General features: G+C 43.3%; 1 protein-coding gene across 1 annotated transcript in view; it reads right to left on the bottom strand.

Annotated features, from left to right (window-relative positions):
- The window catches only part of LOC124407149, a 102,473-nt gene that overhangs the window by 21,586 nt on the left and 56,125 nt on the right, over nt 1–24,762 (bottom strand). Inside the window, exon 4 of the mRNA XM_046883003.1 lies at nt 1,611–1,673. Within this exon, the coding sequence (XP_046738959.1) occupies nt 1,611–1,673 (63 nt within the window). The remainder of the gene's footprint in view (nt 1–1,610; nt 1,674–24,762) is intronic.

The raw sequence follows: 24,762 nt of genomic DNA, 5'->3' as shown, positions 1-24,762 counted from the left end.
TTCGGTCTTGCCACGAGCTGAAAGAAATTGACGTGGCAACAGGTGAACGCCAAACATTATTGAATCTTGGTACACAATGCGATACCTTTCGAAAGAATATACCTAATATGTTGTATAAATTTGTATGTGGTTATTCGTCACTCCAAATAACTTGGTGTATAGATTTCACAATTTTGTCGTCCCGTTCAGGCGAGAAATCAAGTTCCTCGAGTATATACTACGAGATGCCAAGAAAGTAACAACACCGCCAACCTGGCCGATCCGCCTCAATGACGGAGTGCCTGATTCAATAAGGAGAAAAAAATAAAGAGGAATATTTCCAAGCCTAGGCTTGGCCAGGCTAGGATGTCTCACAGAGTTGACGAGTATTCAATTTTGGCCCCCTTCCAATTTTCTATCCCATAACTGGAGAACCGAGCTCGTAAAACGAATCACTAGTCTCGGCAGCGTGCGTGCGGCGGAGTTCCTTGCGCCAACAATCTGTCATTCGGTCTGCAGTCCTTCATGAGTGTTTATAGCCATTCAATATCTAAACCTAAGGTTTTTTATCCGAAGCTTGGAATTTATTCGGTAAATTTCTTAAAACTCAATTGACTACCTGGATGTGATTTTATAAAATATATGTGTATATTCGTAAGCAGCTAGATGAACGGGGGGTGAGGGAACCAATAATGCTATCTCGCCCCGAAAATGATCTCTTCCATGCGATTGGTAGTACAGAGTTCTTTGGGAACAATAGTCTCCTGCCTCCACTATCATTATTGCAGTTGCGGTTGTCCTCGTTGTCCTTATTCTGTTTTATTACTTCATTGTTTCATACATATTTTCTTGGGAGTCCGAGGTGGCAGAGCGAATCCTTGGTTCAAACGAATCTGGATTCCGTGTATGCTAAATGTTTTTCCTGACAATTCGTGTTTTATTACTTTTCTGAGAATTAATTTTCTCAGAAGTAGGAAAGGTCGTGGTACGATATCCATTTCAAGCGGGGACCTCGTTTTGACACAATTTGCAATCCCGGCAGATTGATGACTCACACATGTATTTCGCTATAAGTGTGACAAAGACAAATGTGATGGTCAGAGCCGTTGTGCCGAATAAAAAGTATGCAGCACATCATGTTTTTGTAAATTTTATACTCAACTCTGAGAGAATAATTGATGGAAGTGTGGTAAGATTGCAGAGCGTAAAATTAGTTCAGCTATATGAACAGTAATCATCGTTTCGACTGAATTTACTGGATTTTTGGATAAAATGTAGATGAATTGCAGTTAAAATTTACACAGAAAAAGTATTGAAAATTCACTAGTTAAATCATTCAGCTGCCGCTGTCACGTAGTCAAAGTGTCAAGTATTTTTGAAAGTTCATTGTTGTTGAAAAATTTGTACAATTCATTTGGGTGCCATTCGCCATTATTCTGGCTATTCGAACAATTCGATTCTGTAAAAGTGAGTCAAGAAACGTGATATACCTAATACAGCTATACAGCGCATGTTCCAGTTTAGATTCTCAAGTTGACTAAGAGCTTATTTCACTAACCGTGATAAACAGTGTTTATTTTGCTCAAGGACCAAGAAAAATTTAAGAAATGAACAAAGAGGTCTCAACTCACCTTCAACGGACTGCGGGGACGCTGGTTCTGGTTCCTTATCGATCCGCCCTAATGCGTCGCTGGCTAAAACAAAAAAATATTAAGGATTTTAATTGCCACAAGTGTTGCTCTACAATACCGGTCCGAGAGACACAGATAACTAGCATATACTATACGCGGTTGTTTAAATTTTGGCGACCTTTCGATTTGTGATAACTCCTAGAACGACGCAATTTTTCTTCCTTACGATCTCATTCAAGCAACGGATTCAATATTCCCAAAGCAGCGGTCATGTTGTTAATCGCTTCCACTGTCACATCCATCAAGTACGTATCTCACAAGATCATGAAAAAAACCTAGAATCAACATTCTCTACAAGTGCCAGTAATACGTATATCACAGATTAGGGGATACAAAGGCGTAACTAGCGGATGTTCTACTGAAAACGATCCTGCTGCCAGATGGGCGTATCAGAAGCTTTAACATCGGGGATCCATGAAACAAAAATTCATAAGCATTCTGCCAGAGGGCATGAGCTACAGTTCATTTTAGCTTGATGCTGTCAGAAAAATGGATCGAACAATAACTATGAAGTAATTGTAAGCTCTTTTGGGTGAAGTAAAGTTGAAGAAATGTAAACAATGGCAAGGATATTTGCTACCAAAAGGGCGTTGACAACAAAAATTGATGACTGATATTACACCCCCGACTCGGATAATTAATCACAAATGGCCGTGCCATGGACATCTAGGATGGGTATGAAATTTCTCTATTGTATGCATATTTCAACTGGGAGCAAGTTTGAAGAAATCCATTAGAATTCCAAATGTCTGTTAGTTCTTCATTCACTAGAACTTTACTAGCTATTCACATAGAGTTGCAATAGACATCGAATGGATTTTTGGGTGAAGTAATCTCCACCTTCAGCAGGTACCTAAAGTTACACCAGGCACCCAAGGACAGCCAAGTGCTTAGATACGGGACGAAATCCAGGGCAAACATCCAAGTGATTAAAACTGAATTGTCGGGGGAAGCCCCGAGTTTGTATAAGATATAACTCGGCGTTGTTTTGACTAGCAAGAGAAGTGAACAGCCATGCGTCGTCTGGTGGCTATTTTATGGACACTGAAAATCCACCACCAGTTTTGTTCTAACCGTGAAGGTAGCGTAGATGTCGGTGGATGTCTTCTATAGGACCCCCATGGACATAATTCTTCCACGGAGGTGTGAATCCTGTATGGTCCTCTAATAAGTAGGGTGTTCTATGTGCGGACCGTCTGGTACAGCTACCGTTTCATGTCCTGTCTGTTTTCCCGATTGCACTTCAAGCAGAGTATGTAACATCATTTTTTTATTTTTGTGGCCTACACCATCGCGGTCGCAGGCGTTCGCAATTTTTCGTGATTTTCGGATTCTAATTTGACAGCTAAGAAGTTATACCCATCTATTTGTCGAAGGTACGGCAAATAAGAAGTAAGTGTGGCTCACGGCTGTATTTTGTTCCTTGGTTTCCTATTTTTAATCCGGTAACGACGCCAATTTTACGGTATAAACGAGGAAATGACTAAGGACAGTAAGTTCGGCACGTTCGTGGTTTTTAACCAGTTGCGATCCGGTGAACGATACCGTGCATCACATCAATCGGTGAGAGATGGCACAACTGTCCTTATTTGGGACGGAGATCCGGGATCCCCACAAAGTCCGAGTGGGGATTATCTTAGGCCGAAGCGGTAATAGAGTCGGAGGGGAAGGAAGGTTTCCGAGGTACGAAGGAGAGTCAGAATTGCGAGCCCCCAGGGCGTCGTAGCCGGTAGTCCAAGGATGCCGGGCGTCGCGGTGACGTATGACGGTCATCTCATCTCCAAATTACCCGACGGCCATCTCGGTTCGCAGGCTGCAAAGCGACAGAGAGAAAGAGGGACAGAAGCTGGCTGCTGAGCAGAAGTAGGAGGAAAGGACGGAAGGTTAAGGGCAATAGATTATTTGAATATCGAGAGACCGGGACAAAAGGGCGAGGGGGCTTTGGTGGGAAACGGGATTTTTCAACGCCGGCGAAGAATCCGCAGCCCCCTAATACACACCCATCGTCGGCCGTGTGGCGTAGAGCAGGAAATTGGTTGAGTTTCGGCATAATTTACCCTCGATCGATAGCAATCTGGTTTTTCCGTATAGCTCACCGAGAGCCGTGATTACACATTCTACCGTGTATTATTCCCGAGCATTGTAATTAGATATTTATCTCTATCGCGCAATTTTTCGATCGTTTCAAAGCGAGAATAGTTTTATGCGAAATTCCATCCCGTACCTCATCCTTGTTCCATTCGCAATTTTCGAACTAATTAAAGAAAATATTATCATAAACGATAACGCTTTAGTGTAACTAATGTCACTTGAGTAGGTATAGAATTGTATGCAGGATACAGGCACTTGACCTAGAAAATTACGAAAAAGGTACGAAATGAAATATTTTTGCACTCTGTAAGTTTCTCTAATAAAAGCAATACGTCAACATCGTATCCCTAGCGAAGAAACTGTGGTTAAATTTAACACCCAATTGGTAAGGAGAAAATATTTTCGATCTTGACCAAAGCAGAGAAAACTTGGTGCTTAACTCGATAAGGTATATACGGCAGATTCGTTCTAAAGGTGATTTTTTGCTGTACAACGTATCATATAGTATATTGACTCTACGTGCACTCAACGATTACAGAATTTTTGTAAATACACTCGTCTGTAACAAAGCAACACTGTCGCATCTAACTATACAAACGATCGAACACACGCGCATCAGTTCAAAATGAGAGGGTAGGTTGTAATTTGACGCAGCGACGAATCATGAATCCATGCGGTCGCGAAAATTTCAAATTGACCGCCATGCTGACATAAAAAGTGGAGTAGAACGACCGCAGAGGCAATCGATGTCTCCGGGGGTTGGAGCATCGACTCGCTCTCCCAAACGAGATTTTAATATTTGACTGGTACGATAACAATACCGATAATAACTGACCGCAAGGGGCTGTGGAGGGGTGGCGGTATAGGTTTGCTGCAAAAGTAGGCTGAAATATTAACGTCGACATTTCTGGTTTGCGGCGGGACGTCACAACGATGCCTAAACCAAGCCATTGCATAATATATTCTAATCACAGCCAATATATGTATTTTCACACGCTATGAATACTAGATGTAGTCTTTGAATCTTGTTTGCGTGCCGAGCTCAGCGTTATCCAGTTTTCAAAGGTCACCCACCCACTCGTGCACAGCTAAATGTGCGAAATTTTCAAACATGATTGGAACATTCTTCTTCTTGCGATTTTCATTATCGTTACAAATCTACGCAACTACAACCAACGATGTAACTGTTGGATCTGACCTGGAGTTACGAATAGAATAGGGGTATTTGGCTCACGTGATGGAGAACAATGATACAACGGACTATCTTAAAACGACGTATCACTGTATCAAAATTGCGTACATACTTTCCATATATTTGCACTCAGAAACTCGTCGTATAATTACGCCAAGAAAACCGAATATATTTTGAATTTTCGTTTCATTGTTTTTCATTACTTTTTCTTGGCTTTTGAAATCCTTTGTCGGTAATCCCTGATTCGATTTTTCGGAAATGTATGCGATTCTTCCACCGTTGCACTATAACCTTTGAATTATTATTGATATGTACGGGCATGTCAACGAATTTATTACAGATAGTCTGACATACAGCACTGCATCGCGTGTCTCTCATGAGCCACCCTACCTGCGAATCTACCTGTAGGCGTACATACACGGCCTGGTACACCACATCATGCGAAGAGGTCAGACAGCGTTGTAGAATTACCGTTCTTATCACCGTACATACAGATATAATACTCCGCGATACGTTGACGTTGTCCATTATTATTTTACGATCAACAACGAGCCAATTTCGTTCTCAACTGCTCGTGCATCGTTTCTCTTCGAAGCTCCTTTGCTGCACACTCCAGTAATCTCAGCTGTTAATAATCCCAACGCACGTGCCGCTGTTCGTCGTCCGCTCCATCCTCCGACTTCCCTGAAGATTTTCGAATTCAGAACAAGAATTATTGGATGTTTCCTTTTCCGCAAGAATTTATTTTCCATACATGTTCGCGGTGACGACACACGACGAGGCACATTGGAAATAGCCGGTACACGAAGTGACGTTTACGAATTAACCTTCCTGAACACTTTTATTGCTTTGTTGAAATTATACCACGCACACGCACACGCACACGCACACGCACGCACACATACACACACACATGATGAATTGAAATAATGATTTCTCATTCCATCCGAATAAGGCGTACCTAGATATCTTTTCAGACCAAAGGATCTGTAATAGGTGAAATAAGTGCACTGCAGAGTGAAGCGCGATTGTGGGGGTGATAATCGCGACCGTTATGAAGAAATCACCGAGCGTTTCCCTCTGGCCCCTCATTTTTCCTCGGCCTCGGCTGCAGACGAACTCTTCTCCGTCGCCATGACGACCGCCTTGGTTCACGGAGCAACGAAGGGGCGGGAGTCGAGCCGCGATGGTTCAAGACAGCAGCGTTCTCTCATTACCGAAGTACAACCCCGCACACCTCCTCCACCTCCTTGATCCTGAGCCGCCTTTTCATCTCGCTACGTTTAAAGTATACATATATAATGCAGCAAATGCATACTCAATATTCGTTTTGTCGCATATATCGCGGTAGCTATACAATTAATATAGGTACAGTTTGATCACTTTCCACCGGTGGCACCACACTTTTTGACACTAAAACTTTCATCTAACACCTACTTAATTGGAATGTTAACTTTTTAAAACCAATGAGGCGTGCGTAAAGTTTCCCATATCCGAACAGTGCGGCAAAACGACGCTGGCGCACGCGTTTAGCTGAAATTTGCGATTTGGCACACTAGGGCTTTCGTGGTGCATGCGCATTTTCCAGTAGCTTACATTTTACGCATGATCCTCACGCGCCGTCAGTTATGCCATTGGGCTGAGCTCAACGCGAAGATTTGCGCGTTTACGTCCGGATTCATGAAGTCGGGCTTAGGTCTCTGGAGGACTTGATTACCCTTCATCTACTTCTTTCGTATTGTTCTATTACATTCATTTGCTTCTCAAATCAAACTTTCATTCATAGGTGATGGAAACAAGAGCACGCATCGCACATGAGGATGGGCGATATCAGATTCGTGCGTTTACAGCGCTCGTCTCAGCTCGTGCCGCGTTCACACAAGTAATTATACGCTTGCAGCACTCGTATTCGTATGAACACAGCGCCGCCATTGCGGGTAACACTCCAAACTTCACACTCGTTGGAAATCACCTACTTTCCACACTTGTAACACGTAATATACTATTTTGTTATATGCGTGCAATACGCACACGCTAAGCTGCGGCGCAGATACCTCATTCAAGTTAGAGCGTACGACTGCGAACTTAGATCGGAGTGTGAGTCATATACCTACAACGAAATATAAATAATAAATCCTAATTGTGGGTCTGACATTTTAAGGAGGTAAAATCGATACTTATTGATTATCTTATTGTAAGATAGTCGTACATTGAATATTTCAAATTATTATATTCCTGCATGGCACCACGGAGATTACTTTGAGAATAGAAAAATAAAAGATACTGTACTCGTGAACAAAAACCAATCACTAATGCTTCATTTTGAATCGCTAAGCAATGGTTCTAAATTCAATATAGATTCATTTTATTTCACTCCGTGATAGCTCATTTGATTCCGATGCCTATATTCTCAAAAAAGCAACTGAAACAAATATCTTTTTTTTCAATGGCCAGTTCAATTATTTTACGATCTTTTTGTCACGAATAATGTCGGTGCGATGTTGTACTATTAAATATTTCACAGCGCAAACATCGTGAATAATAGTGTTTCAGTGAAAGTATAGAAAATGTAGACTTGTAGATAAAATGAGCAGTCGTTGAGTGAAAATCGGACGTCTTTGTTGGATTTTCAACCACTCTGAAGCGATTTGAAACAAAGCAGCGATATCTAACATTCTCGTTATAACTCCGGTATTTTCTATTTTTACCGTTAAAGATATCGCCGTAGAGTACGAATACGTTGGTACGACTATGGATTACGGATCGACAACTGTCGCGTATAAATTGGACTCTCGAATGACTTGTCGGGGTACGAGGACGAAGGAGGTTTGATCGAAGAGAGGTGTGCGTTATTTCACTCGGTAACCCTTCGTCATTATGGGGATGGGCTGGCACGCGCCGCATCCCATCGGCGGTTGCCGTCCGCATCAGCTTCGCCCATCGGTGCACGTTATCTACTTCATACGAGCATGAATATTTGTAATCTGCATTCCATGGGGGACTGACGGCGCGATGAAAATTGCGTCCATAAATGAAAATTCGTGAAATTCGTCACAGCCCAGCCTCCGCGTTCGAAATCCATGGTATTAATTTTGGTATTTATGGGAAGGAGTGTACAATTCAAGAACTCGACGCGGTAGCGCATCGGCGCGGCGGCTCGGTGGAGTACAGATCGAGGCAATAGTTTCATACAAAAATAAAAGGAGAATATATCTATCTGTACCTCTATTTGTTCTACGGAGTTCCCGATATCCGATGGAGTCATATACCTTCGTACAGCTCGGCAGACAGTACTTACTTTTCAACAGCATAAGCAACTTTCATTTTCATTAGGTGATACGAGTGACGTTTCGGTTACGTTCAAGGTGTTGCAAATGAGAAGTGAGAAAGAGCTAAAAAACAACAAAAAATGTCAGCAATTTTGGTTTTTAATCCATCAACGTTTGTTTGCCAAGCAATATACGTAGTTGATAAACCGCGGGCGTTGTTCGCTTATAACGATTGACTATTGAACTGTTCGCAGGCTGAAATTCGGACACCAGAGGTGCGAAGCGGAGCGCCAAAGGATCGCTGACATCCCGGCGCGTATCGTCAAGCTAAAACCGAAGGGCGGGGAGAGCTGGAAATTCTCTACTGGTCTAATGAAAGCTGGCTCCATTATTTCGCAACACGAACCACTTAGACTCACCCCTCATCCATTTGCCACGACATTCACATCCACATCCAGAACGCTCTCGCCGCCGGCTGCGCGAATGGCGCTTTCGTATGAAGTTCTATACATTGATACGCGCCTCTGTATATTTATACTAATTCAGAGACTGTGTTAAGATCTTGAAAAAAGCCGAATGGATCAGGTTACTTGGACATGGCGGTTCGGAGACACGAGAGATCGTGCCTTCATTACGGATACGCAATCTATTATACATTCTGGGACAAAAGTTGTCTATATTTTTTCTCCCTTGACGCACCTACGAAAATGAAGATGATTTTGTTGGCACGAAATGTGTACCGAAACAATAAACCACCGTCCATGTCATCAGATCAATTCAATTGATGACACATAGATCATTTGGTGCAGTCGTCATCATCGTCGGTGGCTTTTCACACGATTCACATATCAGCCGAATACTCTGCAGACTTTTCAATATTGTCTTAGATTAACGTCAGTACTCGACATTATTGTGTATGGTCTATGTCTCGTAGGATCTGATTCAACTTCATATCATACTATTCAAATATTGGTGGACAACTACACTCTATGTAAAATAATATATAGGTACACGTGTAGACATTCTAATATGATTGAATAGAACACGATCCTCAGAAGATGCACAGGGGCAAAAAGTTTAATTGTCAAGTCCGGGATAGCAAAAAATAAATTGATCGGATCATTCCTCGGTTTTATTGGTTGATCCAACGATTATACATTTCCAGTTATCAGGGAGGAAAAAAGTTTTCTGAGCCCTACAACCAGGAAGGGGGGAAATCTATTGTTATATATTGTTATCTATATATATAAAACGTGTGCGCGCGCGCATATGTGTGTGTGTGTGTGTGTGTGTGTGTGTGTGTGTGTGTGTGTGTGTGTGTGTGTGTGTGTGTGTGTGTGTGTGTGTGTGTGTGTGTGTGTGTGTGTGTGTGTGTGTGTGTGTGTGTGTGTGTGTGTGTGTGTGTGTGTGTGTGTGTGTGTCACACGTGACCCATCGCTCAAGGCACGGGGCGGGGGGAGGGGGGAGCTCAGCTGTCTGGGCAGCTTTTCTCTGTAATTAAGTTATAACTATGAGGAGAGGTAAAGAAACGAAATATCTGCTTGGCTCGGCAGTGGGCGAGAGGAGCAAATGGACGTGGCGGAGAAGGAGATGCAGGGGGCAGAGTGGAAAACAATAAGGGGCCAACTAATCCTCGCGATATATTATACCCAATGAGAGTGGTTCTGGCAGGCGGTCGGAAACAGGGGGAGAAGGGGAAAAACAGTCGAAGGATAGCGACTAACTGATGTACTATATCGAATTAGACGCAGCTCTAGATTCAGCTTTGGGCGTGGGTGTCGCCAATTGTGGTTACGCGCCAGAGTCTGAGCATGAAGGAAAGATGGAAAGAAAGAGAAAGTGGAAAGAATAAACGAGAGAGGCTGCCGTGGCGGGACGGCGGGATGCATGGGTGGAACTTGCGACGATCGAGTTTGTCGATAATTATCGTGGGGTGCAAATATCGACGGTAACCTGCTCGTGTACGCCTGACGGAAAACCACTCGATTGCGCGAAATTGAATCAACTATAAGCGAAGAAGGAGCGGGAGGAAAAGAAGGAATTCGCCCCTTCACCGAATCGAGAGATGTAATTAATTAATTCTCCCGCCGCCGTCCTGGATCCAACAAGGCGAGCGAAAAATATTGCAATCGTACAGATATAGTGGAATTTGATATTACAGATGTGCTTGACGTGCGGTTGATTAGACCGCTGAGAAGCATAGGTATACAGGTGCCGGCTTTGTTGTACATACACAGACATGATACAGTGTTTAATAGGTAAATGTATTTGGTCCGTTCAAATTGTAAGTGGCTTATTTACGACCTGTAATACGGTTGGACATTGATCGATAATTAATAAATGAATACACCTTCGTCTTTCACGAGATGCGATAGAAAAAGAATGTAATCAGTAGCAATTGACGATTAGAACTCTGGCTCAAAACCAAGGATGGATTCTTTGCGTTGCTTTAAACGCAATTTTTAGGCAAACAAATTTGATATTTTAGTAGGTTGATACATATAAGTTGCCGTGTGTACTTAGCGGCTACCTCCTTCGCCCGTCATCTACAAGATACTCGGTTAAACACGATAAAGGTATTCAGACGACCGTGCATCCACGTACGGTAAATTGTACTCTGCAATGCGGTGCAAGTGGTTATAGCTAGGAACATGCGCAATATGTTGGGGCACGGGCGAGTTGGTTAGCCGCTAACGAGGAGGCCGACTCATAACGTTTAATTAAGGTCCGGTACCCGGCGATCCCGGGCGATCCCGGCCGATCCCGGGAGGTCCTCGGCGCCGAGATCGTGACCGGGATTCCCCACAGGTAGATTCTCTGATAGGGCTCCGATAAGACCCCCTCTCCTTTCCAAGATTATGCCTGGGTCCCGATGGAAAGCTCCGCTTACTGCGAGAATAACGCGATCGGGAGCATCGAAGCAGGCGCAACTTCTCAAACAACAATACAAGTAGGTATGTACATTCTGAAATGAGACGCAAGCAAAACCTGATATGGTACATCGGATAGGGAGAATTATCCTAGAATTCGATGTTTCCTCAGTCACATCAACTTCCCAACTGTACACGGCAGAGGGTCGGCGCACAATAATAGGGCCAGTCAAAAAATGCGTGGAAATGCAGCTTGTGCAAGGAAACGCCTTGTGAATATTCAGTTATTGTACCGTTCCAAACCCTCGATAAAAAATTCCACAAACGTATGCATATTCTTCGTCCCTGCCTTAACTTGTAAACCAAATTTTATGGGGGTATTCCGATTTCTGAGCATTAATTATTCGAAGCTAATGCGTTGATCAAATTCTTTCTATGCCTATGAAGGGGATGGAACTATGTCTACCACGTCACGCGTGACAGTTCCGTAGACTAGTGAGGGTTGTATTTATGGGATACCTATTACCTCGATTGCTTGCCTGCGTTATGTTCACACTTGTTGCAAGTATTTCTTTCGTGTATAAGCACGTTTTTCATTTGCATCCAGTGCGCGTGCGGAGCGATCACCTAACGCACTCACAGACGCACCGCGACGATGCTCACAGAAAATTCACGAGTGGGAGATGCAATGCGGGGGGGGGGGGAGATCCAGGCGTAGGTCACGGATTTATTGTTCAATTCTCTCCGACACAATTATTCCCGTTCATAGAAACTTTCTGTCAATTTTTTCTCATTACTCATTAGTATACAAAGGGATAGTATGGTGGGAAATATTTTTCATTATCATACGTGGCCGATGTCACATTTTTACGGGTCGTAATGAGAAAAAATTGACAGAAAATTTGTATCAAGAAGGCTGCCTTTTTTATCAGCTGGCTGCATCAATATTTGAAATCGGAGTGAAGATCAGTCTGGAACGTTTCAACCATCGGGTCCTTGAACTCGTGAGTAGAATGATAATTAAATAACTTTCGTATGACTGCCACCAGTTACTGAATATCGATTAATGAAAATGAAAAATCAACTTTTATGCGTGTGACTGATTCTTCCACATCGTGCAATCAAAGAAATTCAACTTCTCCAAAAGCATTTGGAACATCATACAAGTATAGATTTTTTTCGCTTGCCATCATTGTAATAATCTCTCGCATAATTACCGAATACACGGATGTACTAAAGATTCTAAAAGTGGTAATAATACTACGACGAGCTTACGCAGTGCAGAATATTTCAACGTACCCAAAAATACTTAGGTCTAAACACTTCGAGGGTAATATTTCCTTGTTATTTTCCAATATTCCAAAGTGGATATTTCAAAGGAAACGTCTTGTCAATACCTAGGAAACGTCCGACGCTGCGCATGGTTGCATAATTCGTTGTAATGAGTTTGTTCCTGACGCAAGCGCTCGGTAATGTAATTTTGTCGAATCAGCTGTTATGGAAACGCAATGTAATACAAAATCAGAATTGATGTCTGAACGCCCGACACTTGCATGCATGTACAGCATCGAAGTTAAAGCGAACAAGTGAACCCGTGCCGCTGAATTTCGCTGTCTTGGAAGGAGATGCGATGACGGATTCAAATCTATAGGCTCGTGACTAACGACGCCATGCCGGGACTGACACATTCGACATCTGACCCACGGCAATGCAGGCTAGATAATCCCATTTTGCGTTCAGCCACTTTGCAAAGAGGATGCGCAGAAGCACTAGAAGTGTTCCGCATTATCGATATTTCGCATATACCTCGACACGTCCAATAAGTTTTTAATCCTTATCGTTAGTGAAATATACTCGAGCAGCTTTGCCATCCGAGGGTTCTCATCACTTGGCGTAATTAAAATCGTTCGGCTCGTCGTTATACCTACAACCCTCGCCTTCCAAGACCGCAGGATATACGCGACTACCGTGAAACGCACCGCTTGATGCATTAATTAATAGGTATACCTATAGTATATGTCGCGTATGATACAGTATGCCGGTATAGTGTATTCACTTTGCAATTGCCTAATTCGTATAAATATGTGTGCCGGAATCTCTTGTCAGTTGTTTACCATGATTTGGCGATTCCGCAATATAACGGTAACGGTAAGGCTTGGACCGCACTTCATAGTAGGTGCATATTTATTGTGCATGAGAAATTCTCTCTTTTCTTTGAAGAACGCGGCGCCCTCCCTCAAAGTGGAACCTCAATTGAAGATGTCATCTCTAAGTGTTTGGAAGAAATCGCGGCAGAGTGGGGATGTCAAAAATTCAGTAACAAATTTTTGATAAAAATATTTGCGACACCACACCATTTAGCCTTGAAAGCAAAATTGTTTTTTGGCAGCATAGAGAGTGCAAATCTACGTGAATCGGAAACAAACGTAATTGAAAAATATCCTTCGCACAACCATGATCGTGTTCTTTCCTCAAGTTCCCCGTTTTTCATCGGTCTCCCCAATTACACCTGATTGAAATTAAAATACTCAACTTGCAACGCGTGCGAAACTTGAAGGGTCGTATGGTGAACAAACAACACAAAAGGAAAGGTGGCGATGTAGTAGTTTTTCAGCTTTCACAGAGTGCGGTGCTTTTCCAATAAATTTTTCATTGCGAATAAACGTGCCTGAATCGACATTGCCGAAAACGTATTCGTTAATTGATGAGCAAAGCAATTAAGTCTTCTCGTTGTTACCATTTAAAACGCATGAGTTATAGCGACTCCCTACTCTTTTCGATACTTGGGAAATACTGGAATAGAACGATAATCAGCAATTAGGTAGATCGAATGATGAAAAATTGTAGGTAGAGTAAATATGACAGGGCGGGGGTAGGAGGCTTAAATGCCGCGGTATGTGGCGGTGAGGAAAGGCACGAAAGGGGCGTCACGAGATGGTCGTAAGTTGAGGGAGTTAGCTGATAGCGATCGGGCACAGGTGTAATGGAGCGACACCTCGCGTATTCCTAGCAATCAGTACCATGTATCTTATGCATCAATGGGCGCGGTGTAATAGATGTACCCCGTGCATCGAAACCGAAACTCGGGGAAGTTTCTCCGCCATGTGAGCCGGGCCAATTTAGGTCACTTCAATCGTAGGTTACGATATTGCTGCCCGTATAGGACTACTCGGGGCACATGCTTAGTTAAGAACGGTCAGTCTTCCAACTTTATGATTCATAAAATACAAACGATGCATTAGTTCGAATAGTTTGCGTAACGCTTTATACACATTTAATCGGTTTTAAGTCAATTTATTCTCAATATTATTCGTCGTTAAGTTTTTTCATACGTACAGGCATTGATCTCTGACATTGTCCGTTGCAAAATCTGCAATAGGTATAGGTCGACACGCAAAAAAATATAAGATGTTACATCGAACGATGAGACATTGCACCTGACACTTTTATCTGTGTTACATACATTTATAGAAATACTCACTTATACGAAAAGTATTTCCCAAGTCAGCGTGCATATTTTTCGTGGGGCGGAACTCTGCACAGTTCCTGACAACCATCGGAAAAGGTGATACTTATAGTTTGCATGTAATATCTGTTCCGGTTCACTTCTTATTTAAAACATTTTATTTGAACCCGTTAAACTCCCGATGTATTATTTGTTCATCATTGCATACTCTTTGTCGTGTATTGCACATTTTATTTACACTTGTTCAATTTCACCACCAGATTAGTTTCATATAACCAAAAATAATTATTCGGATAAAAATAAGGCAAGGCAAGATGAAAAAGTAAAGCATGAAAAGGAAAGAAAAAGAAAATCCCTGAACACTGAGTTTTTTTGTTTTATTATATTTTGTATACATTACAGTAACAATCGGACCCATTTATTCATATTTGTTAGCGGTGTCGTTGTTTTTAATCGGACCCTTATAGCCATCAGATACAGTACGTCTATTTGATCACCTTTCATGCAGCTTATTTTTCACAGTTATATTCTTTCCGATTACGTTCTACCAATAAATATTGGCTCAATGATGAAAAAATTATCTTGAGATTGATTAACAAATTGTTGGTGTGATCGATATTCGGCTTGGTTGCACAGTAGCAATGACGTGAAAAATAATCGCGAGAATATTATGTGTAACTTGCAAGGAACGAACATTCGCGGTACGTATAATAGTGATTAATTGTATAAATAGGGTATATGAAGTGAAGACGGGAGAGACAATTTTTCAAAATATAGATGCTCGGAGTTGAGGTATGTGTGAGCGGGAGGGGGAGGGCTGGGGTGCTTTTGCACGATCCTGTTCCGAACGAGTTGACTACCGATGTGAGATCCTTCTTCGAGCTTCTCGTCCGACAGACTCGTTCTGTCTACTATACTCTCTCGTCCTCGTTGGTCAGTGTAGCTGGTACATCTTACTGGCCTCTCTCCTTCTCACTATATGAGGCTAACACATTCTCTTTTTCTCTCACTCTCTCTCTCTCTCTCTCTCCCTCTCTCTGTCTCTAACTCTGTCTATCTGCCTATCTCCCTTTTTCTCTCCATCTGTAGCACACGCGCGCGCGCACACACACACACAAACACACACACACAGACGCGTACGCGCGCGCGCGAACGTTCACTCTCGCAATCCTCATGCCCCCGCCCCTCGAACCCACCTACCCCTCTCGACCACGAAGGGTACATACATTATTTCCCCCACCTCCGACTTTCCAGAAACTGAATTATAAATCAGTCCTCCACGCAGCTGTATCGATATGTTTATAGGCATCTTCATTGGGACTGTTGGAAATAAATTAGAACCAGTCAGGTGCGTTGAAGAAGCTTCCACCCTTCTGCGATCCACCAACAATTACAACAAGGTCCGTACAAAGCTCTTCCATTATATTAATTAAAAACTCAAGTCAGTGGCAATTTCCGAAACTGATGTATGAATGATCGCCACAACATTTTCATATTACATTATATGCACCTATACCATCATCTGAATCGAATATAAGTCATCTCGATGTTTTAACTATGGGGGTGGCAGATTTTGGAAAGTTTTCGAAAGATACAAGATGCTTGAAACCAAAAGGAGGAAACCAATTTTTTTCGTCCTCCAATATCCTAATTACACGCTGGCGGCACGAATTCAGACTATAATGAGAGTGCAGTGAGAGAGGGGGAAAAGCGAGCGAACAAGAGGAAGAAAGATGAAGGGAGAGCCGGCGTTTAATTTGCGGGCGAAGAACCGTGAAACCTTTTTTTCGTTCTTGTGCTCTGTGGCTACTACCCTCAGTCCGGGGTTCTTAGATGCCCAGGCGTCATGTCCTTTTACCTTCTATTGCCGCCAAAAGGGGTTCGGGAGCGGGGGGGGAGGGGGGGGGGGGAGGAAGCAAACCTTAATGGCAATAGAAATTCGACGACTCTTTCACCCCTCGACCTCCACCCCCGCCCCGCACCCTCGCCACCGGTATATGCATTATCCGTACGCGTTGATAGGTACATCTGTGTAGATATACGTGACATTACATGCCAAGGTGACTGTCAAGCAATAAATTCAATGTAACGATGGCATATGGGAAATTTTTGGATTCGTCTAAATTATACGTCTATTTCTCTACAGGTATAACTTCATTAAGACTATTTTCACTGATATATAGATATTGTAATTATATTAACAGACCATTTAATAATATTTGTCGAAATTAACATTTTTCAATACCCCCTGAATTCGATATAAATTCTGTCCAAAAATTTCACATAACCGAGACCGATTAAATAATATGAAATTCAAATCGTTCATTCTTCCTAATCTCAAACAATTTATAGGCGCCGTGATTTAGATCCCAGAAAGATATTTGGGAAGCATAATGTAAAAAAAAAAGAATAAAAGTAAACTCGATTCAATAAAAAAGCACAATCGCCATAATTTCTGTATAGTGTAGGAATTCGGTATAAAATAGATTTCTATCTAAGCCCGGCACCGAGCAGGATATAATCGGCGAGGAGGAGGGAGCATTGGGTGTTGGTGGGTAAAGGGATTGTAGTTTTCCACGTTAGTTTGTTATACGTGAGCGTCGGTAATTGGGGAGGATTAATTAATAATAATTGGTCTAATAGTTTGATACATCTCGTGGCAAGAGAACATCCAAGTTAATTATTTAACTGGATGGGAACAAATGCGGCACTCGCCGCAAACGAGCCATTTCTCAAGCGCGTCCGCAGCTCCGGTGCGGGCAACAATTAACAGCAATTGATAAATTAAATGAATTAGACAATCTACTCATCGATCCCCGACTCGAAACCAATTTACTGTTCCGCTTCTTATTCGGCAATAAATTCATCCGCTAATCCACCGGAATCGATCGACATTTATACACGCGGGCATCTCACCACGTCTTGTTATGATATTCAAACCGAAGAGAGGAGCACAGTCGTATTACGTCACTAAGTTCTTCATCGCGTACCTTTCCTTCTTATTGTCTTATCATTAATGCGTTTTTATCGCCAAACTGGTTCTTCCTCTATTCGTCCGTTACCGTGTGAGGTTGAATCTTGACAATTCACCTCTGAGCTAGCGTACGGATCTTGATTCTGATGTTGATTAAATTTGTAATAGGTACATATTGCTTGTAATTCATTTCAATATTTGTCATCAGGTAATAGAAATTAACAACTAGTAATTGGTAAGCCAGAATTCACTTGGATTGAGTATAACCCATCATCCCTTTATATAATGTGGTTGCAGCCGTTCCCTGTATAACGAGGCGTATACGTATGACGAGTAATGTCACGTTGCAGGGCTGCCAAAGTGACCTTCGACTTTGACTGACCTCAGCAAGCCTCGGGTCAACCCCGAAGCGAACCCTGCTTTAGAAAACGTGTATGGGTATAGTATTATTATGCGAGGTACAACGGGCAAACCCTCTGTGACGTATTGCATATACCTATTAGTTGGGCGGTACACCGGCAGCTATGCCTGCGTGCGTGCGTCGATTTTTACCGATTAGCAAGTGCACTGGAATCAGCCGATTCATTTGCCCTGGCTGCGTATAATGGCTCGGCACGTAATAATATTCCGCGCATTAATCCATCGTGAATGATTGTGAGGCAACGTGATATCGTCGCAGGTAAATACAAATGGGAAACTATGCCTGTGAATCATAGTCATTCCAGATGATCGCTACACCCCGGCCAAGGATGACGTGTAAAATACAAATGACCAGTTATAGTGTACAATTGGTATTATTACCTGATCGAGGAAGTAAAATTATTACGACTTCTTGAAAAAATCAGACGTATCAGCACGGATTCTTATAGACTTGTTAGACTCGTTTCAATTTTCTGGATATCATTGTCAACAATATACGAGTATAATGATTGTATGTAAAAGTAAAGTCGTATCATCATTCATCAGTTTTCGTTATAAAAATCGTTTGGTCACCGTCAAGTTCCAAATGCACAATGTGGCTGACCTTCGTTAGGTACAGGGTACTCGAACGTTTTAGAGAAAAGACAGGTGTAATTCTCGCCGGGCGAATGAATTTATCGTCAGGTTGATCACAATTTTTCACATACATAGACCAAGTCGTTTTCTCGATACGTATCCAAAATATCTTTGTCTAAATCAATATATCTCCAATTCACAAGCAGTGATTTTGACGATGACTCGGGTAAGTGAAAATGTACGGGGTTATAAATTTTTTAAGAGAAACCACGTTTTCAAATTCCACCACAAAACTCGATCGACCGGAGAATGTCGTAGAAAATGTTGAAGAGGCGATCGAGAGTAGGCATGAAGAGCAGGCGCCCTTATTTTGGAGCCTCGTTTCACCTTCCTTCCACTCCCCGGTCGTCGTCCCTCGGCCACCCCTTTGCTTGACCAAGAAAAGCATTGTCCAGCCGAATGGACCATTGTCGAATTGAATCATCAGCCCCCACCCACTGGTACGTGGGTTTACCACGTCGGATGTGTGCAGGGTAGGTACATGCAGGATTCTGAATATGTATACGTAGAGAGTAGGTACCTATGTACTGTAACACTGGTACGAAACACGACGATGCGCATCTGCGTATCAAAGCTCCACGTCGAGCAGCAACGGCCGCCGCAGAAGCGCCGTTATTGTCGTTTTCGTCGTTGGCCTTGTCGTTGTTGACGTTGCTGTTATTGTTATCATTATTATCAGCATTGCTATTGACAAACGTAGGGAGATTCGTGGGTGCAACGGCGTGGCGTGAGAGTTGGAACGGGGAATCGGGCGGCTGCTCAAATTCGGATGTAGGTATTGGAAATTGGGCAGAGGGGGAAGCGTAAGGTTGTGCCGAACTGTATACCGTCCGACTGATGGACGGAAATAAAGAGAAGAGAGGAGACGGAGAGGAGCGGAGAGTAATCGAGAGCCTCGTGCCACGCGGTAAGAACCATTTGTTGCCACCGAGTGAATTATTGCCATTGTCAGGATATTAACGAAAGGCGAGTCCTCGCCTTGGCACAAGAATAGGGCGGGAAATTTTCAGACACCGTTTACTCAATCCTACGTTAAACTAATGTGCAGCCGCTGAAATGACGGATTCGCAAAGGTTTCGGGATCCCTGTAGGGTCTGGATTATAAAGCGCCCGCGCCCCCTACCAACGCGGTCGCTTGCCAATCGCAGATTATTACCGGAACACCTACGCATTCGGGGATGGAAGGGGGAGGCTAACGTTAAGTGACTGAATAATCGGCGTCAACTTGTGAAAATGAACAATGAAATATTCATTACAGACGAAAGTAGAAGTTGCATTGCACAAGTTTTGAAAATAGTTGTCACTTATTATTCCAGAGTAAGGGCGACAATCCTTGTGGGGAATATTTCTTAAAAGTGGCCACTTAGGTTTGAGGAGCGGGCCATCGTATCATGTACTCGTATGGCTAAGCGATGTCGCAGGATGCGGATTCACCTCGGCTGATTTGGCACGGCTAGTTTCACCAAATGTTTCTTGTAAGAGAATTGGACCGCGGTGGCAATATTCGCGCTATTCGAATCCTTCCCTTACCACATTCCGGGATCGTGAATTTTCATGAACGTGGGCTATATCTACGAGCCCTTCAACGGAACTCAGTCCAAGGCACCGAGCGCCACCAGGCTGACCCCACGGTCAGCAGGAAGGGCCTGCCCGACCGATCGAAGCCTCACGGATGGAACCCGTTTCTGCTGACAGTGAGTAGGCAGCGTATGATATTTGACACGTAACGGAGGAACTGGGTATTCGGGATACTGCACCGGCATTGTACCCTATACGTGCAACAATTCCTGACGAGATGCCGAGAAACCATGCGAATCTAACAGGTACACACAGAAGTGCACTCAATTGACGCAGCATCGACATTTACTTCGACTTCTGATCAGGTCAATAATTTTTGTGATTTCGAAAGATTTACAATCCTTCGTTTTGACGTCGACAACGGATTTCCGAATTTCCAAGATATGATCTACTCGCGATAGGAAATTTCGTTCAACTCAGAGACACATCGTGCCACGATATTTCCACCAAAGTTAGTAATGCCAAGCACTAGACTAGAATTCCGTCGATCTACCTACACTGCAAAGCCATCCAGAAGGTACGGTGGAGGCAACTGCAGTAGAGGGTGGGAGGTAGAAATATAGGGAAAAGTGGAGCCCCGATGATAAATCACGATAGGTGCTGGCAGCTGGTGTTCGGGAAATTGCCCTCTATTGTCCTCGCCGGGTTATTTTGGAAAATCATCTTTCAGCTTTTTGCTCGCTAATTGCAGGGCTGTTTAAAATTACCGGCCACTTCCTGGGCACGGGGGGCCCCACTTGAAAATTCGAAACAAGATCCAGAGGTCCGAGGCTCCGAAAGCATATGGAATGCGGCGCAGGGATTAAAATACAGATTCACAATATCCTCGCCGAATTCCTAAATGCGCAGTATTCTTTGAAATTTTCTCTTGACTTTTTGATTTTTATGTCAGGCAAAAAGTCAGCACACTTCCAAGTGAAAAACGTGCATACATCAACTAAGGACGAAGAACCTTTGCAAATAGTGAGCCGTTACAATGGCATGTTTTGCGATCCTGAGTTAGAGTCTGAGAAAAGTGTTAGGACAAAGGGTTCCTAAATTTCATGGCGTAACGGAAGACTCGGAAAAGACAACCATAAGCGTCTCGCTAACGTTTCGAAAATGTTTCACCAACAAAATCTGACCCAAGCGTAGCTAGTCCCCGAGTTTCCCTGTTCTCTATTTGACCGTTTTCTTCACCGCGTGTCCTTTCTTCTCTTGGATGGGTTCGTCCCGCCTTCATCTCCCTGTTATAGAATGCTTTACGAATAGTTCTGAAATTGGCTAACCTGCCTCCAGGTAGACATTTTTAAATTATGTTCTTTTCATTTATTTGGCCCGGGCAATACTGACTTCGCACAGGCAAGGTAAATTTTTTTAATGACTTTAATCCTCACTGTAAGCATCGCTCCGCTGTTTGGGAGGGGTGGTAAAAGTAGTAAAAAAATCAACGACGGGAAAATGGTAATTTTTATTCTGAATGCCGTTTCGTGTTTCTGAAAACAAGTCAGATGGCTGATCCCCGTCCCCCTGGGATCACGATGGAACTGGATTCTATAAATCAAGCACAAAATAATCAAGTATCAAAAATTGGAAACGATAATTTTTTCGGAGCTACAAACTGATAGTCCATACCAATTGCACTGCACGATAAAAATATTTTTCAACTTGCCTTGACAAAACGCAGATTTTTTTAAAAGGCTTCGGCATGATCAAAAAGTCTGTTGCAATAAAAATTGCGTATCACATCAGAATTTCTAGAGATTCAAATTGTAAAGTTCAAGTACCGAGACTTTCCACAATTCCGTACTATTCATATGTTAGAAACGAGATGTGCCAGAGGTCAACGTATACTCGAACAAAGCTCAAATCTTCACCTTCCCCATAAAAGTCAATCGATGGGAGTTAGCCGTATAGTAGTTGACGTCAAAATAAAGCTTGAGTCGTCACCGTTTTGTAAACAATACTCATTTTTTATTCAAGTAATAACTCTAAAGCAGATTATGCATTTTTCGATTCGGCTTTCCACACGAGGCCGTGGAACTTGTGTAATTTGCTTTCAGCAGGATCAGCCAAGTTAAGAGTGTATGCAATATCTCCTAATTTTTTTCCAATGCACACGGTTACTAGACTACCGATCCGTTGAAATTTTGTTACTTTCGGGGAGAAACTCGGAGGAATATCTACCAAAAAGCAGTTGGATACGAAAATTGCAGAGTACTATTATGGAGAGTGTTTGTTATTTTCAAAAGTAGTAAAAGTAATTTATCGCACGAACTAAGAGAAATCTACTCTTTTGTTGGAAACTTGGTGGTTCAAACTGAATTTGAAGACCTGGTAGAATCCAACAGAGTACTACCTTCCTTGAAAATTGGAATCGAGAAATCCTGACGACATTCGCCGTTTTTCTGGACGGCGAAATTCGTGGTATACCTATTCGTCGTTACCAAAATTACCGACCATTTACTTAAGCCTTCGCACAAACTTCTCGCGACGAAACGCTTTCGGAGAATAGTAACCCGTCGGTACCGCTGCGGTATTCTCCTGTACTTTCAAATTCCTCAGATTAGCATAACGTTGATCTTCGTTTTCCAATTCCTACAGTCCCGAGCTCGCGGTCAACTCGGAAGTATAGGTATATCGTGGTGTTGGGGGCCGGAAGACGGAGAGGCTGGAGAGGCGGGGGTGTTCAATCGGTTATTGATTGAGGGGTGGGGGGCAGCGGGATCTGCACGTGGCTGACACGAGAGGAGAATTCCCTATGGGGGCTGGTCAGTATGAAGGCATACCGGCAGATGGCCATGCCGACCATCGGTCAGCGCCAGCTAGACCAGCTTCACTGTCGCCGGGTGGCCGGATCCCCAATCCCTCGGCACACGATCATCCGAGCGTTCCCCGGATCCCTCGTCTCCCCATCTTCCGTGAAAACTATGCTAAAAGGGAAATCAACTATTTCGAAGTAATATTATCGCGTCCTTGAAGGAAGGGGGGGTGGAGAGGATAAGCCGAGGGGCGGTGGATCGGGAAGCGATACGACTGCAGCAGTTGTAGTCGAGAACCATCTGCAGCTGCGAGCAGTCTGCGTATTGAACTTTCGTAGCGTTAATTTACCGTTGCAACCTTCGGCATCTAAACGCGAACGCTCGAAACGTGAACGGAGAATACTACTCGGCGCGTAAGGCTAACATGCAAATGATACCCATGACAATCGGAACGGGTTGAAATTCAGTAAAAGATCGCACACGCTCAGTGGATATGATATTGAAATTAGGTCAGAGAGAGAGGGGGATGGCGGGGGGGGGGGGGAAGGACATTTGGAAGAAGAAAATATTTCAGATCAGATATCGGGATCAGATATTCTGCGATTGCCGGAATTATCCGCGTGATTTCAAAAGATTGCATTTAACAGTTTGCAGATTCACGTGTGACCACCTCGGCGATGGTCAGAGTCGCGGCTGCGGGAAGAGAACGGGAGGCGACAAAGGAAAAGCGAGAGGATGAGGAGGTCAGAGGTTAAGAGGCGTGATCGAGGTCTGCTTTGAGCGTCGTTTATAGGAGGTACCGCCCTTCTATGTATACACCATAACGTAATACAACCCGTGTAATACTTGACTTTAAATTGAAAAGATTGCCCGAGGGACTTGGTCGAGGGGCGATGAGGGGGATGAGAGGGAGAAACTGAGGGAACGGCGGCGGGGGCGATGGCAGGAAAGTAGGGAATTACCCACACGAGTTAAGGAGCGGGTCATCGCTTCTCTTTCGCTTCAAGTATTTTGACTCGTCGCGCGAATAACAAATACGCATGGCAGGAGGTGACAGGAAAAGCTGCGGACGGTACTTGTGAGGTAATTTTGAAGTCGGGGAAACGGGAATGAGAGTCGCATAGCTGACGGGATATTCGCCAAGTTCAATGTAGAATTGCCAAGGGGTGGAATTACCGATCAACCGCCTTTCTAACAAGTAATTTCCTTTAATTAATCGATTATGCAGCCGACAGTCGGCAGGGCTCCGGCACGGCCGATATACCTGTAAGGCCGCGGTTCAAGCATCGCCAGGCCAGCGTGCACTCAAGCTTCACTAGCGTGGCTCTTGAGATCATAATTTTAGATAGGGCGGACAGCGGCGTATACGCAAATTGAGGTGAGTTCTGAGGTCAGCAGCTCGGCGAACGAGCAGCCCTCGTACCTGCTCTTCCTACTTTATTTCCATCCTCTTCGTATTCGTAAGTATACTGTCATTTTTAATCTTATTTTTAAACACTTTTACCTTTCACTTATTCGTATATTTTTAATATTCAATTATATGCTTCATCATTCAATCTCGAAGATACACATAGAATCAGGCAATACGACGTAACAAGAGTTACTTCAACCTTCACTATTATTTACATTATATATCCTGCTTGTTGAGAAAGTACAATGTTTTCGGAGTACATCGGGTCATCAAATATCTTAATTTAAAACGCCGATACCGCAAAACTTCTGCCCATCTTGGTTGAAGATCGTACGACGCGTCCAGTTCGTCGAGACTTTTGTCGGTACCTTATATTGGCTGAATAGTGTTTTAATTGTATTGAGGAGTTGGTGTCCTTTTGTACGACACTCGGCCCGTAAATTA

Source organism: Diprion similis, chromosome 6 (genome assembly GCF_021155765.1).
Source record: "Diprion similis isolate iyDipSimi1 chromosome 6, iyDipSimi1.1, whole genome shotgun sequence".
Taxonomy (NCBI): Eukaryota; Metazoa; Arthropoda; class Insecta; order Hymenoptera; family Diprionidae; genus Diprion; species Diprion similis.
The sequence above is the reverse complement of the archived record's forward strand: the minus strand, read 5'-3'. Positions and strand labels throughout refer to the sequence as shown.